General features: G+C 51.6%; 7 protein-coding genes across 7 annotated transcripts; 4 read left to right on the top strand and 3 right to left on the bottom strand.

The window, feature by feature from the left end:
- Nucleotides 1-184: 184 nt before the first annotated feature.
- Nucleotides 185-1,278, bottom strand: nctB (negative cofactor 2 transcription regulator complex subunit NCB2). Its single transcript, XM_025718795.1, has 4 exons — nucleotides 1,191-1,278; nucleotides 1,106-1,132; nucleotides 721-980; nucleotides 185-673 (listed from the first exon to the last, which is right to left on the bottom strand). Exons 1-4 carry the CDS (start codon nucleotides 1,210-1,212, stop codon nucleotides 554-556), a joined length of 429 nt encoding a protein of 142 aa, XP_025578803.1. The 5' UTR covers nucleotides 1,213-1,278; the 3' UTR covers nucleotides 185-553.
- Nucleotides 1,279-1,829: 551 nt separating this feature from the next.
- Nucleotides 1,830-3,051, bottom strand: BO80DRAFT_374922 (SDR family oxidoreductase). The gene is made up of 4 exons (XM_025716616.1): nucleotides 2,849-3,051; nucleotides 2,476-2,789; nucleotides 2,052-2,422; nucleotides 1,830-2,006 (listed from the first exon to the last, which is right to left on the bottom strand). The coding sequence occupies exons 1-4, from the start codon at nucleotides 2,886-2,888 to the stop codon at nucleotides 1,973-1,975; spliced, it is 759 nt and encodes a 252-aa protein (XP_025578802.1). The 5' UTR covers nucleotides 2,889-3,051; the 3' UTR covers nucleotides 1,830-1,972.
- A 1,170-nt stretch (nucleotides 3,052-4,221) lies between these two features.
- BO80DRAFT_462089 (NAD(P)/FAD-dependent oxidoreductase) lies at nucleotides 4,222-5,701 on the top strand. The gene is made up of 2 exons (XM_025722490.1): nucleotides 4,222-4,771; nucleotides 4,819-5,701. Exons 1-2 carry the CDS (start codon nucleotides 4,317-4,319, stop codon nucleotides 5,648-5,650), a joined length of 1,287 nt encoding a protein of 428 aa, XP_025578801.1. The 5' UTR covers nucleotides 4,222-4,316; the 3' UTR covers nucleotides 5,651-5,701.
- Nucleotides 5,702-5,909: 208 nt separating this feature from the next.
- Nucleotides 5,910-6,873, top strand: BO80DRAFT_374916 (zinc finger CCCH domain-containing RNA-binding protein). Its single transcript, XM_025716615.1, has 2 exons — nucleotides 5,910-6,325; nucleotides 6,391-6,873. Exons 1-2 carry the CDS (start codon nucleotides 6,025-6,027, stop codon nucleotides 6,717-6,719), a joined length of 630 nt encoding a protein of 209 aa, XP_025578800.1. The 5' UTR covers nucleotides 5,910-6,024; the 3' UTR covers nucleotides 6,720-6,873.
- BO80DRAFT_399943 (non-structural maintenance of chromosomes element 1 family protein) lies at nucleotides 6,862-8,591 on the top strand. The gene is made up of 3 exons (XM_025717490.1): nucleotides 6,862-7,229; nucleotides 7,295-7,890; nucleotides 7,954-8,591. The coding sequence occupies exons 1-3, from the start codon at nucleotides 7,121-7,123 to the stop codon at nucleotides 8,230-8,232; spliced, it is 984 nt and encodes a 327-aa protein (XP_025578799.1). The 5' UTR covers nucleotides 6,862-7,120; the 3' UTR covers nucleotides 8,233-8,591.
- A 301-nt stretch (nucleotides 8,592-8,892) lies between these two features.
- BO80DRAFT_462086 (ankyrin) lies at nucleotides 8,893-10,677 on the bottom strand (the record flags this gene model as incomplete). Its single annotated transcript, XM_025722489.1, has 2 exons — nucleotides 8,893-8,969; nucleotides 9,021-10,677. 2 exons carry the CDS (start codon nucleotides 10,675-10,677, stop codon nucleotides 8,893-8,895), a joined length of 1,734 nt encoding a protein of 577 aa, XP_025578798.1.
- A 471-nt stretch (nucleotides 10,678-11,148) lies between these two features.
- On the top strand, nucleotides 11,149-11,915 carry BO80DRAFT_422304 (uncharacterized protein). Its single transcript, XM_025718794.1, has one exon. It carries the CDS (start codon nucleotides 11,206-11,208, stop codon nucleotides 11,686-11,688), a length of 483 nt encoding a protein of 160 aa, XP_025578797.1. The 5' UTR covers nucleotides 11,149-11,205; the 3' UTR covers nucleotides 11,689-11,915.
- Nucleotides 11,916-12,131: the final 216 nt, after the last annotated feature.

Raw genomic sequence — 12,131 nt, 5'->3', positions numbered from 1 at the left:
CGTGGAGGTTGGGCGGGCAACCCGATCGGGTTAAGCGCGGTCACGGCCCGTGCTCTCTACTATGAGTATGACAGTCTACTCCGTAGGTAGTAGTCATTTATGAGAACCTCCGATATAGCTCAGGGAGATACAGAAATATCCAAGTCATACAGTACAATATTAGGCCTACTCTCGGAGGCTACCTCGCAAATTCGTGGCTCGACGCCTACAGTGCTAAGCCAACATGACTGTGACGGCATCACCAAGCAGAAGGCAAACGCTCATGCTGTTATTCCTTGGACTCCGGTTGATCGCTACCATGGGTATAAGTACCATATCCGGGGATGATACAGGTCGCGCCATCACCATGCCTGAGAAATCGTACACTCATGCAGAATAAGAAACCAATCGAACTAACGATGAAATAAAGAAATAGATAGAAACTGAGACCCTCATAGATATCAAGCCAGATCCGCCAAACTCCAATCACCGTAGAACTTCTCAAACTCCAAACCAGATCCTCTATGACCAGCATGAGACAACCGCATTAATCCGTGGGCATCGCTCGTAACCTTTACTCTGGAGCAGCATGGTATTTCTCAGTGGCTGAGCGGAATAGCTCCTGCTGCTGTCGAAGGAGCTCTTCTTCTGACAACCCGCTCTGCTCCATTTTACTCTGCTTCTTTTCACGAGACTATCCAACTGTCAGCCAGGTATCCAGGGTTGATCCGAGTCACGCACCTTCAGCTGCTCCTTGTGTTCCTCTGCGACAGCAAGAACATCTGGGATGTAGTCGCCAAACCCAAGATCACGTAGGGCGCGCTCGACATGCTCACAGGCAATAGTTTTCTTAGCCTCTTTTTCGCTGATATCGTTGGCCTCCGAGGAAATCAGCGTGATAAATTCGACGCAACATTCCATAAGCAAATCGCGGGCATCCTTAGAGAATGTTTGGCCGGATGAGGGGGGGAGGATCTCTGTGATTATTTTTTGAACCGTCGCTGTGTCGCTTTAGTTATTTTGAACAATGAGTTATATTTGTCGACGCGATCGTATCACGAGGCAAAGTTCATCAATATGGATGTTGGGTGGTGATGCGACACGGAAGACAGCGACAGGTACACACCTTTAGGAAGCGACAGGTCGTCGTTTGCTAGAAAATCAAGTCAGTTGAATTAATCTTCAAAAATCAATATTTGAGAAAAACTCACAACTAAACTCTCGATCCGACATGATGGCAAAAAGTAGTAAATAAATTAGACGCGTGTGCGCACTCGTGGCCGTCGCAGTAGAAGTATGTATTGTGACGGTGCGCGGGGAGCAACTGGTATAAATAGCTGCGATTAAATCCCGGCGCGGAGGGACTTGTCACGGAACGGAAGAACCGCGCGGCAGAAACACACCGCCTCCATGGGTTTTTATTCTCGGCTCGCAGCTTTTTTTTCTCTTCAGTTTCTTCACTCGTGCAGTACTCGCACAACAGAGAAAATGGTCTCTCTAGAATTGCTCACACTTGGAAATTCTTGGGAGAACTAACTCATTGGTATGTATTTGTCCCTTTTTCTTGCCTTTTACTATCATGATGAACATCGTTGTCGCCCCTATCATACCATAAAATGGTGACGTACACTGTCCTAGCCAAACGGACCACTGATATACATTCACACTGCCAAATTGTCATTCAGTCAATTGTTTGTGCATTGCTGACTTTACGAAGATCCAGGTGCAGATTCTGCAAATACCCTATCTCGGCAGCATAATACCCAAAATACCTTGGATTTAAGGTATGCAATGATAATTTTTTTCTGTGGTCCAATTTTTTACATGATGATCACCTTACATTCCATGCTAAACATGAAGGCTCACGCCTAATGCTTCTAAAATGTAACCTGCTTTTCATCTTTCGACTGATTATGTATTCTATTCTGCAATATGTTCTATGAATCTTGTCGACGGTACATGCTGACTGTCTTCATCAGAATTTTAGCCGTAATCACTGGAAAGCCTCCAGCGCCTTATCGTTCCATCTAGTTTCGTTAGCTTATCATAATGAGAAGAAATTTCAAACTCACGTGAAGAACTTCCCACTCAACTCGTTAGGCGCATCCAAAACCAGCTTCGCCATCACATGGCCCGGCTGCTCGGGCTTCAGAAGCTTACCCTCCTTATGCACCGTCGTAAACTTGGCATGCATCTGCGGCTCCAAATTCGTAGCATGGACCTCGCGCAACTCCCGCTGCATCTCGGTGTCCACCATGCCGGGCCGAATAGAAATCGTCGTGACCTCGGGCTCTTCTTCGCCCAGGCTCAAAGCCAGATGGTTCATGGCCGCCTTGGTCGCACCGTAAAGAGCCCACCCCCTGTATGCCGTGACCGCCGCACCCGATGAGGTGAAGATGATTTTTCCCTTGGATTCGCGAAGCGCGGGAAGACCGGCTTTGATCTAGCCATCGACATTAGCCAACGTAGCACAATTGACAACCCCATCCTACTTACAAAAGCAACCAAGCTGATAAAGTTCACATCAAACCCGGCCTTCCATTCTTGCGGATCCGCATCAATCACTTTTCCTACTTGTCCGAGGATGCCGTGGTTCAGGACCATGCCGTCCAGACGGCCGAAAGACTTGAGGGCCAGATCGACGGCCTTCTGACCGAGCGAAAAGTCAGATAGGTCGCCGTTGAGCACCTCGACTTGCTTGCTGTATTGCTCCTTGAGCTGCTGGAGGGGTTCGCGGCTGCGGGCGATCACGACGACATTGTGGGCTTGAGGCGCGGTGAGGAGGTATTTCGCAATGGCGAGGCCGATTCCTGGTGTTTGTGATTAGGAACGTGCCATTGGGGGAGAATGTGGGCGGGTTGGAAATTACCTCGCGAGGCACCGGTAACGATGATGGTTTTGCTCGACATGGTACTTGTATTGGTGTAACGGCGAGTCGGGTGGTAGGACAAGGAATTGATCTGGTTGCACGATCGTGGTTGATTGCTGCAGAGGGATTCAAGAAAAGTCGCGGGTGATGTAATGAGGGGAACGTGGGGTCTGCCGCTTTTCCTCCGCTTATCACCGCCACTGGTACCTGTGATATTAGGCGGTCGATGATGGGAATTGATGTTGCTTTAGGTTCTTCTGGAGATTACTATTATTAGATTGCCTAGCACAGATTAAGAAGGCACGGGCATAAGCTATATTGAGGGCGTTTTCCTATTATATGTCTTATCTCATGAGGTTTCGCTGGAAAGTTAGTACTTCTCCTACAACTAATTGACACTTACGATATTTTCATGGCATGAACCGCAGAACATACATAGAATCTCAACGCATGCGCTTTGAATGCTTTAGTAGTGGATTTCAGACTGCCTCTCCACCTACCAGGCAGCAGATCTAGCACGTCCTGAAAAGTAAACACCATCAGGTCAGAACGATATTCGTTTGGCTTCCCCTACCATTTATGTCATACTTCCGTATCTCTCAAATTGCACTGTTCCAGCCTTCTAGGTATCCTCCGGGATAAGATGGCTTTGTGTATACATCGTCCATTTTGCTGACAGTAGATATCCGACGCGTGTACGGAGTACGCCATTGCAGATCTGCAGTCCGATAGAGCCTGTAGGAAGCTATTCCGCGGTACCTTGGTAGGTACATGTCTTTACCACGGTCTACTCCTTGGTCTTACTAAATACACGGTACCCCCCGATAACGGAGGGGATATGGATGCCACCAGGTCGGGGTCCTCGATGGATCTGGGGACTCCGGTCTCTGCTCGGCTAGTGGGCCCGAGCCTCGGAACCCCAGGTGTGCTTCTCAATACTTGGCCGTGGCTCCTGAGCGGAGCAGGCTGCTCACTTGGATGATTATCAATTCAATTGAAGGCTGGAATAACCGGCCCGGTCAGGGAAACTGGCTGATCATATGGCATGGCACGATTGAGCCCCCGGTAGAGACACATAAGAATCCGAACCACCCGTTATCAAATGGCCGAGCACGGGTTACCCCGCCGAACTTATTTGGAAATCCCACACACCACTCTCATCTGTATCAAATCGAACTGATTGATAGTATTCCGGATGGCTTCTCGAACAGTCGAGAGAACCGGCCCGGTTGGGCATGAACCCGGCTGATAATGTGCCAGTCACACCATGTGGCATCCTGGGGAAGTAGTCATTCGAAGGGCGCGATCCACTCTTGTTATCGGGACCAAGCTCGGATTTATCCCGCGAGATCTCCTGCACATGTTCGACAGACCCGCTCTGTCCATATAAGTTCTGCAGCCCCCGGATGGATGTGCTCGGATACAGCTTCCGTCTCAAGTCTTCTTTCTGAGAATTAGCATATTTACAATGTCAACCGTGATTCTCGGAGGAGGTATCATCGGATCCTCCATTGCCTACTATCTCTCCGAAAGCCAACCGGCAGACGAGATCCATGTTATTGAATCCTCATCCAAACTTTTCTGCTCCGCCTCTGGTTATGCCGCTGGATTCATAGCGAAGGATTGGTTTGCGCCTTCGCTCGCGCCACTGGGAGAGCTCTCCTTCAATCTACACGAGTCTCTCGCTGCTGAGCACGGAGGGGCGCAGAAATGGGGATATATGAAAGGCGTTGCGCTGAGCCTAGGCTCTATAAACAACAAGGGTGGCGCTCGTGGCGACGATTGGCTCCGTGCGGGCACCAGCCGCGCTGAGACGGCTGCAGGAACGACTCAGTACGACGACCCCGAGGTGCCAGATTGGTTGACACAGCAGCAAGGCGCAGCGGTAGAGCAGATTAGCGATAAGGATACGACTGGCCAAGTGTGAGTCGGATCGATCCTTGTGATGAGAACCGCACTGACTGTTTTAGTGATCCCCTGAGGCTGTGCAATTTCCTGATGGACGCTTGCACATCACGCGGTGTTAAGATACATAATCCCACCAAAGCTACGTCTGTCGTTAAAGACGAGAGCGGTGCTATCACCGGCATCAAGATCATCAACTTGGACACACAAGCCGAATCCACGATCCCTTGCACCAATCTAGTGGTCTGCGCCGGACCCTGGACCCCCCAAGTTTTCCAGGACCTGTTTCCCTCGTCCAAAGTTTCTCTCCCTATCTACTCGCTGGCCGGTTACTCCCTTGTTCTTCGCTCCCCTAGACACACCCCGGAGCATGAGCAGAAAACATACGGCGGCAACAGTCATGCTGTCTTCACAACATGGCCCCCATCCTGCGGCTTCAGTCCTGAGATCTTCTCTCGAGAAGGAAATGAAATCTACATCGCGGGATTAAACAGCAGGGAAATCCCGCTCCCAGAACGAGCAGATCTCTTCCACACGGCAGTGGAGCAGAAAGAGATGGATCGACTCAAGGCAGCGAGTGTTCGTCTGCTCGGTAAGCTTGCCGAGGGCAGTGAGAAGTCGACGGATGAGATCCCGAACATCGACGACCTGGAGATCACCCGTGAAGGGCTGTGTTTCCGTCCTGCTTCAGAGCGCGGCACACCTTTTGTTACGAGAGTCGAGGACAGCTTGTTGGGAGATGGCGTGAGCGCAGCAGACAAGGGTGGCGTGTTTGTTGCCTCGGGCCATGGCCCTTGGGGAATCTCACTTTCGCTGGGAACTGGAAAGGTCCTGGCAGATATGGTTAGAAGAGTCCAGCCCGCAGTGGATGTCAGTGGGCTGGGGTTGGATGCATAGCCTATAGACAGTTATCTACAGCGATATGTGATTGAAACCATGCATTTAATGACTAATGCAAGACTATAGTTAACTAACTATGGATTAGCAATTAATCAAGTAATAACCAGTTAGCCATACCCAGTAGACACCGGTAGCCTGTTGCCTCAGGCACCAGAAGCTTCTCCGGATTAGTCATCCAACCGCCACGAGATCGAAGCTGTCCAGAATCTGCAAACAAGAGCTGGGAAACTCGCCGTACAAACACCTACCTGCGCAACTGCCTTGCTCCTCTCTGGCCTCGCCCTCTCTTCTCCTCGGATTTCGACTTCCTGTATACCCACATATTTGCTCACCTAACACCCGTCCGAACCGCGTTCGCGCAACACATCACCATGGCCAACTACCTCGCCTCCATCTTCGGCACAGAGCAAGACAAGGTCAACTGCTCCTTCTACTACAAGATCGGCGCGTGCCGGCACGGCGACCGCTGCTCCCGAAAGCACGTCAAGCCCTCATACTCCCAGACGATTCTGATGCCCAACATGTACCAGAATCCGGCCTACGACCCCAAGAACAAGATGAACCCCAGCCAGCTACAAAACCACTTTGATGCATTTTACGAGGACGTGTGGTGTGAGATGTGCAAGTACGGTGAACTAGAGGAATTGGTGGTTTGCGATAATAACAATGATCGTGAGTGCACCGCCCCCCATCCCTTGCCCGGAGAATGTCAGCTAACGAGTACGTTCTTCCTGCAGACCTCATCGGAAACGTCTACGCACGGTTCAAATACGAAGAAGACGCCCAGGCAGCCTGCGACGCTTTGAATTCCCGGTGGTACGCGGCACGACCCATATACTGTGAATTATCGCCGGTGACGGATTTCCGAGAAGCGTGTTGTCGGTTAAATAGCGGCGAGGGTTGTGTGCGTGGTGGGTTCTGCAATTTCATTCATCGCAAGGATCCGAGCAATGAGTTGGATCGGGACCTGCGTCTTAGTACGAAGAAGTGGTTGAAGGAGCGTGGTCGGGATGCGAGAAGTGTCAGCCGCAGTCCTAGTCCGGAGCCGACCCGGAGGAGGTTCTAGGAGGATGTTGGGGTTTGGGCTTTGTGTTGTGTTGTTTATATGCGGCGTTGGGGAGAATGACTGTCAGTCAGCTGTATTCTTATTTAGTTTCGTATGATATCAACTGATCTGGTTAATCTGAACTATGTAATTTATATCATTGCTTTAGAATAAGAGGACTATAACCGCATACTTGCATTTACACTGTACAGTTGACATTGACACAACCGAAAGACAGTCTTGGCACCCATAACCAATAAAAGAACGCGGGGCGGCGCGTCCATCGCGTCGCCGTCGCATCTCTTTGTCTGACCCTCCTCACTTTAGAACACCCCGCACACCCAAATAAAGATTGCCATTGCTTCTCACTTCTCAGCATGCAATAGCACCAATCCACAGCCCAGAGGAATAAAGAAAAAAAAATGGCCTACGACGACAGCAACCGCGCCTTCCTCCAAGCCTTCATGGCCCGCTCCACCCTAACCCTCACAGAAGCAAAACCCATTCTGGCAGCTATATACTCTATAAAAAGTGCCCCTAATCTCCCCTTTCCCCAACCAAAATCAACCAAAGTAACACAACTCATAAACAAACAGATAACCAAGAAACCTCCCCCGACGAAATCACCCCCACCGACCTAGAAACCTACATCGCCGCCGCCAACAGCGCCATCTCCCCCTTCGACTTGGAAATCCGGAGTCTCCTCCCGCAACTCGAACTCGATCCCACTCAAGACAACAATGCCCACACCCCCCCGGAACGAATCTACGCCCTCGTCAACACCACCAGCGACGCGCTCACCCAACTCGCGACCACCCATTCAGCAGATGAAATCGCCTTCGTGAAGCGATTACTGGACGCGATGTTCGAGACGAATAATACGCGGCGGCAGGAGGCGATGGTCGTTAGTAGTATGCAGGCGTTGCAGTTGGCGAAGGTGGTGGGGGGGAGGGAGTCGATGTCGGCGACGCAGGGTGCTGGAGGGGCGGCGCAGTCGTTGACTATGACGCAGGCGGAGACGATGTTGAGGCAATTGGTGGAGGAGGGGTGGTTGGAGAAGAGTCGGAGGGGTTTTTATCGGTTGAGTCCGAGGGGGTTGATGGAGTTGAAGGGGTGGTTGGTGGCGACGTATAATGATGAGGGGGTGAGGAAGATTAAGTTTTGTGAGGCGTGTAGGGATGTTATTACTGCTGTGAGTGTATCCATTCTTTTAAACGTTTTAGGGGTGGAATGTATTGGCTAATGGGTGTGGTAGGGTCAACGGTGCGCGGAGAGGGATTGTCCGGGACGATTGCATGATCATTGCATGCGGAATTTCTTTCGCATGCAGAAAGCCGAGGTTTGTCCCGTGTGTAAGATCCCTTGGCCCGGGGATCGGTTTGTGGGGGAACGCGCGATTACGAGGGAGCAGAGCGCGCAGAGGAGTAGGAGGGCTGCGAATACTCAGGTGGAGGCGGGGCCGAGTACGCAGGTCGAGGTGGATGGGCTGGATGCTGATCTTGGGGAGGGAGAGGGGGAGGAGGAAGGTGAGTGAGTGAGGAGGATGGGCGGATGTTGAGATGATACAATGGGTGCTATGAGCACTGCGCAAAGCATACGGTAGCTAGGGCGCTCCCTGAATGCAGACGGTATAGGAGGCCTCGAGAGGCCATACAGCATAGGGGAGCATTGCTGAGATGCTTCGAGGTTCTCCCGGGAGATGCTGCATATTCATGATGCGCATTGAAGGTCAGTCTGAGCTGTGGTTGATAACCACGGAGACACTGCTTGGACAGAAACGCGCCCATGCGCGCGAGCAGACCATGTCTGGCACTCTTTCGAAGATGGCCAAGGGTGATGTCGATGATATAAGGAGGGAATGAATGTTTGATATCCTAACTCAAGATCTCAAAGCAATTTATCATACCTTTAACTTCCTGTCTTTCCAGAGTGCAATAAGAATTGTGTCTGGCTACATTACTAGACTTCATACTTGGCCCCTTCGCAATAATCTGCATATTACTAACGAGACTCAATTAAACTAAATGTCAAAGCAAGCTATCATAACATCGCAGGTATTTCTTTCCTCCATAACGCCATCTGCACCACTACCGACACCCCGTCTCTCAAACCGAGATACAGCTCTCTGCACAAGATACCAGCAGCAGCTAGACATAAACCACCCCTAAAACATCCCCACAAGACAAGAATTTTCTCATAAATCCAATCCGAAACAATCACGAAACTCCCCTACCCAGTTCCAACCCCAACCAACACCAAGAACCAACCCATCTGGAACCCATCAAGCCATATAATTCAACATGACATGACGTTCCTCCGCACGATCCCTCGCCGTCCTCCCCATCTTATCCTCAATATCTGCATCAGCCCCATACTTCATCAGCAATTCCGCGACCGCAGCTCTAGGCTCCCAAACCTGATCACCCCAACCATCTCCGAGAAGAATATTCAACGGCGTGGCGTTATTTCCATCTGGCTCGTTCACGTCGGCCCCGAAACGCAGTAACGCTCTAACGACGTCCAGGGACACGGTGGCGAGTGGATCCACGGCCCAATGTAATGGGGTTCGAGAGTATAGAATACCCGTGGGGTCCCGGCAGACGGGGTTACGTTTGAGGTAGACGCTATCGCAGGACATGGCTTTAGCGTTGGGGTCGCTGCCCTTGTTGAGGAGGAGACGGACGATGTCGATGGAGCCCATGCGGACGGCGAGGTGGAGGGCCGTGAGGCCGTCGGTGGAACGGGCTCGGACGTCACTGCCTTGTTCGATGAGGAGTTGGAGGACCGGGAGACGGGTGCGTTCTTTGGTGGTGTCGATGTCGTCGAAGGCGTACATGAGCGGGGTGTGTCCGAGGTCGTCGGTCTCGTGGACGTGAGAGCGCGCGGTGTCGAGGAGGTATTTGATCATCTCTCTTTGGAGGCCCCAGACGGCGTAGTGGATGAGGGGGGTGCGTCGGGGTCGGGGTCGGTGGAGGGATCCGCTGCGTTTGGGGGCGTCGAATGTCTCGTAGAGGTATTCGAACATTTCGGGGGTGCCGTGGCCGGCGGCGTATTGGACGAGGTCTGGTTCGTCGGCTCCTGTGGAGGATTGGCCACCGTTGGTGATGAAGGGGGGGATGAGAAGTTTGACCATGTGGATGTTTCGGCTTTCGATGGCACAGACGATGTGGTAGCTGGTGACGGTGGCTTCGAGGTTGAGAAGTAAGCGGGTCACACCGATCAGGTTGGAGTTGCGACAGGTGGTGGACAACAGTCTGTCTAGCTCTTCCGGTTTGAAGTTGATTCCGGCCCTGATGAGCAGGTCGGCCACTTTGGTGGGTGTGTGGTCGCCGGGTTCGCCGATGCGTTCGTCAAAGGGCTGCATACTGACACCACAGGCTTCGGCCTGGATGGCTTCACAGAGGGCCTGCTTGAGGACCATTTGGGGGATGGTGCCGGATGGTAAGAATCGGTTTCTGTATTCGAGGAGCAGGATTAAGACATCCGAGTACCATAGTCGGGACGCTAGGATGATCGCTTCGGCTAGGCCTTTAGAAGGTCTGTAGCCCAACGACCCGTATATGAAACACTGGATCATTTTCTCGACCACTGACACATGGCCGTTGCTGATGGCATCCTCGAGAGGTGTTCGCCAGTCCTTGAGATGTTGAGGAGCGGGATCAGCCCCCATATTGAGGAGGAGAGCGACCAGCTCAACGTTTCCCTGAATGGCGGCATAGTGCAGAGGAGTTCTATACCGACCGGCTTGTTCCTCTTCGTGAACAGTGTCTTTGATGGCCCCGTAGGAGATAAGGATGGAGATGGTATTTAGATCTTCGGGATTCTGAATGGCAGCTCTGTGCAACGCCGTGTAGCCATCTTTATCGCTCGCGTTGATGCTCTTCCCCGCGAGGATCAGTGCATTGATGCGGCGGAAATCACGTTCTCGTGCTGCTTGCAGGAACTCCAAGGAAACAGGGGTCTCCATGATGAAAGACATGGTGAAGAAGAGAAATATCGAAGAGAAGATGGTGAAGCGGATGGTGAAGAAGATGACAAAGTGATGGTTAGTAGAAGAGAGAAAGCTGGAAGTCTCCTAACGCCATTCTGATTCACTTTTTCTGCCACCCACCAACACTGGATCTGGCGTATTCACGTCGTCTCATGGCGGTGACGTCAGTCCAATATAATCTCTCTGTAGAATGCACTTTTGGCGTGGAGTTCCCCTTGTGTATCTGGTGCTAGCTCCAGTGTGATCCCATGCGCATGGGATATGGCATGAGTTGAACGATGCCATTACATGAGAGATGCTTGGCTGTGACCAAGAGAGCTACCGTGCCCTGAAATCTTCAGAATTGAGGATTTGAAGCCAAAAAGAGTGAGGATGCCGTGGATGACGTTGCTCTCAACATTTCATGTCCTCAAGCAGACGCCGTAGCCGCCGAGATGCAAGGCTGCCAACCTTCCCCTCATTGATCCTGCCTTATCTCAACCACCTCCTCATCGACACCGGCAGAGACAGATCAACATGGCCCACTACCCCGTCTACCTCATCAAAACCTACCTCGCCATCCAAGACCCCGACCTCCCCTCTCCACGATACCATACCACGATCTTCGTCGAAACAGACCCCATCACCGGCTCAGGCCACATCCACGAAGTCGACGGCGACATAACCTCCCCAGGGGGAATGCACTATCAAAGCAAGCCTGCTCCTCGGCCAGAGTTGACCGAAACCTTCTTCTCTCGAACACCGCTCGGTTTCACAAACGCAGCCGGATATCCAGAGACATGGGACAAGGTGCTGAGAGCAGTGCCGGCTCCACCGCAGCAGAAGGCGTTCAACATCAAGCGGATGAAGACGGAGCCGTTCAAAAGCCTATCCCCATTGGAGTTCTATGGAGATGGAGAGGAAAGACGGCCGTTGATGAAGTGCACGGAGTGGGTGGTTGATAAGGCTATTCCGGTGCTGAAGGAGGCGGGGTGTTTGCAGGATTCACTGTCTTTGTGAGCTTGTTGGGGGTTGGTGAAGGCTGCGGTCTTGTTTTGAGCGGGTACTGATGCTGTGTGGATTGGCTGCATGGAACCAACTGGTTGTGGTATCTGGTTTGTTCGGGGTTGCACTGGAACTGCAACTGCGCGAGTGGACAAGCTTCCACGGCATGTGATTTTTTGTCCACACCACCTGATAAGATACGCAGCCTTCTTACTATCCTATGAACAATATATGTCCCTTTGGATATGAAAGTTCCTCCAGACATGCCCGAGAATGCACCATTCCGTAGTCTACAACTTGGCAGATCTTTCAGCATACTGAAGGTCTATCCTTCAGCGTTTGAATCAACTATCTGTGGAAAAGACTACAAGCTTATATGGGTGAGCTGCACGTGAAACGGTAGGATCGAGGATTAACACTAATCACACTGTTGCTGGACTGCAATAGAAGGGCTGATA

Source organism: Aspergillus ibericus (assembly GCF_003184845.1).
Source record: "Aspergillus ibericus CBS 121593 unplaced genomic scaffold BO80scaffold_6, whole genome shotgun sequence".
Classification (NCBI taxonomy): domain Eukaryota; kingdom Fungi; phylum Ascomycota; class Eurotiomycetes; order Eurotiales; family Aspergillaceae; genus Aspergillus; species Aspergillus ibericus.
This window is presented reverse-complemented; position numbering and strand designations above follow the sequence as displayed.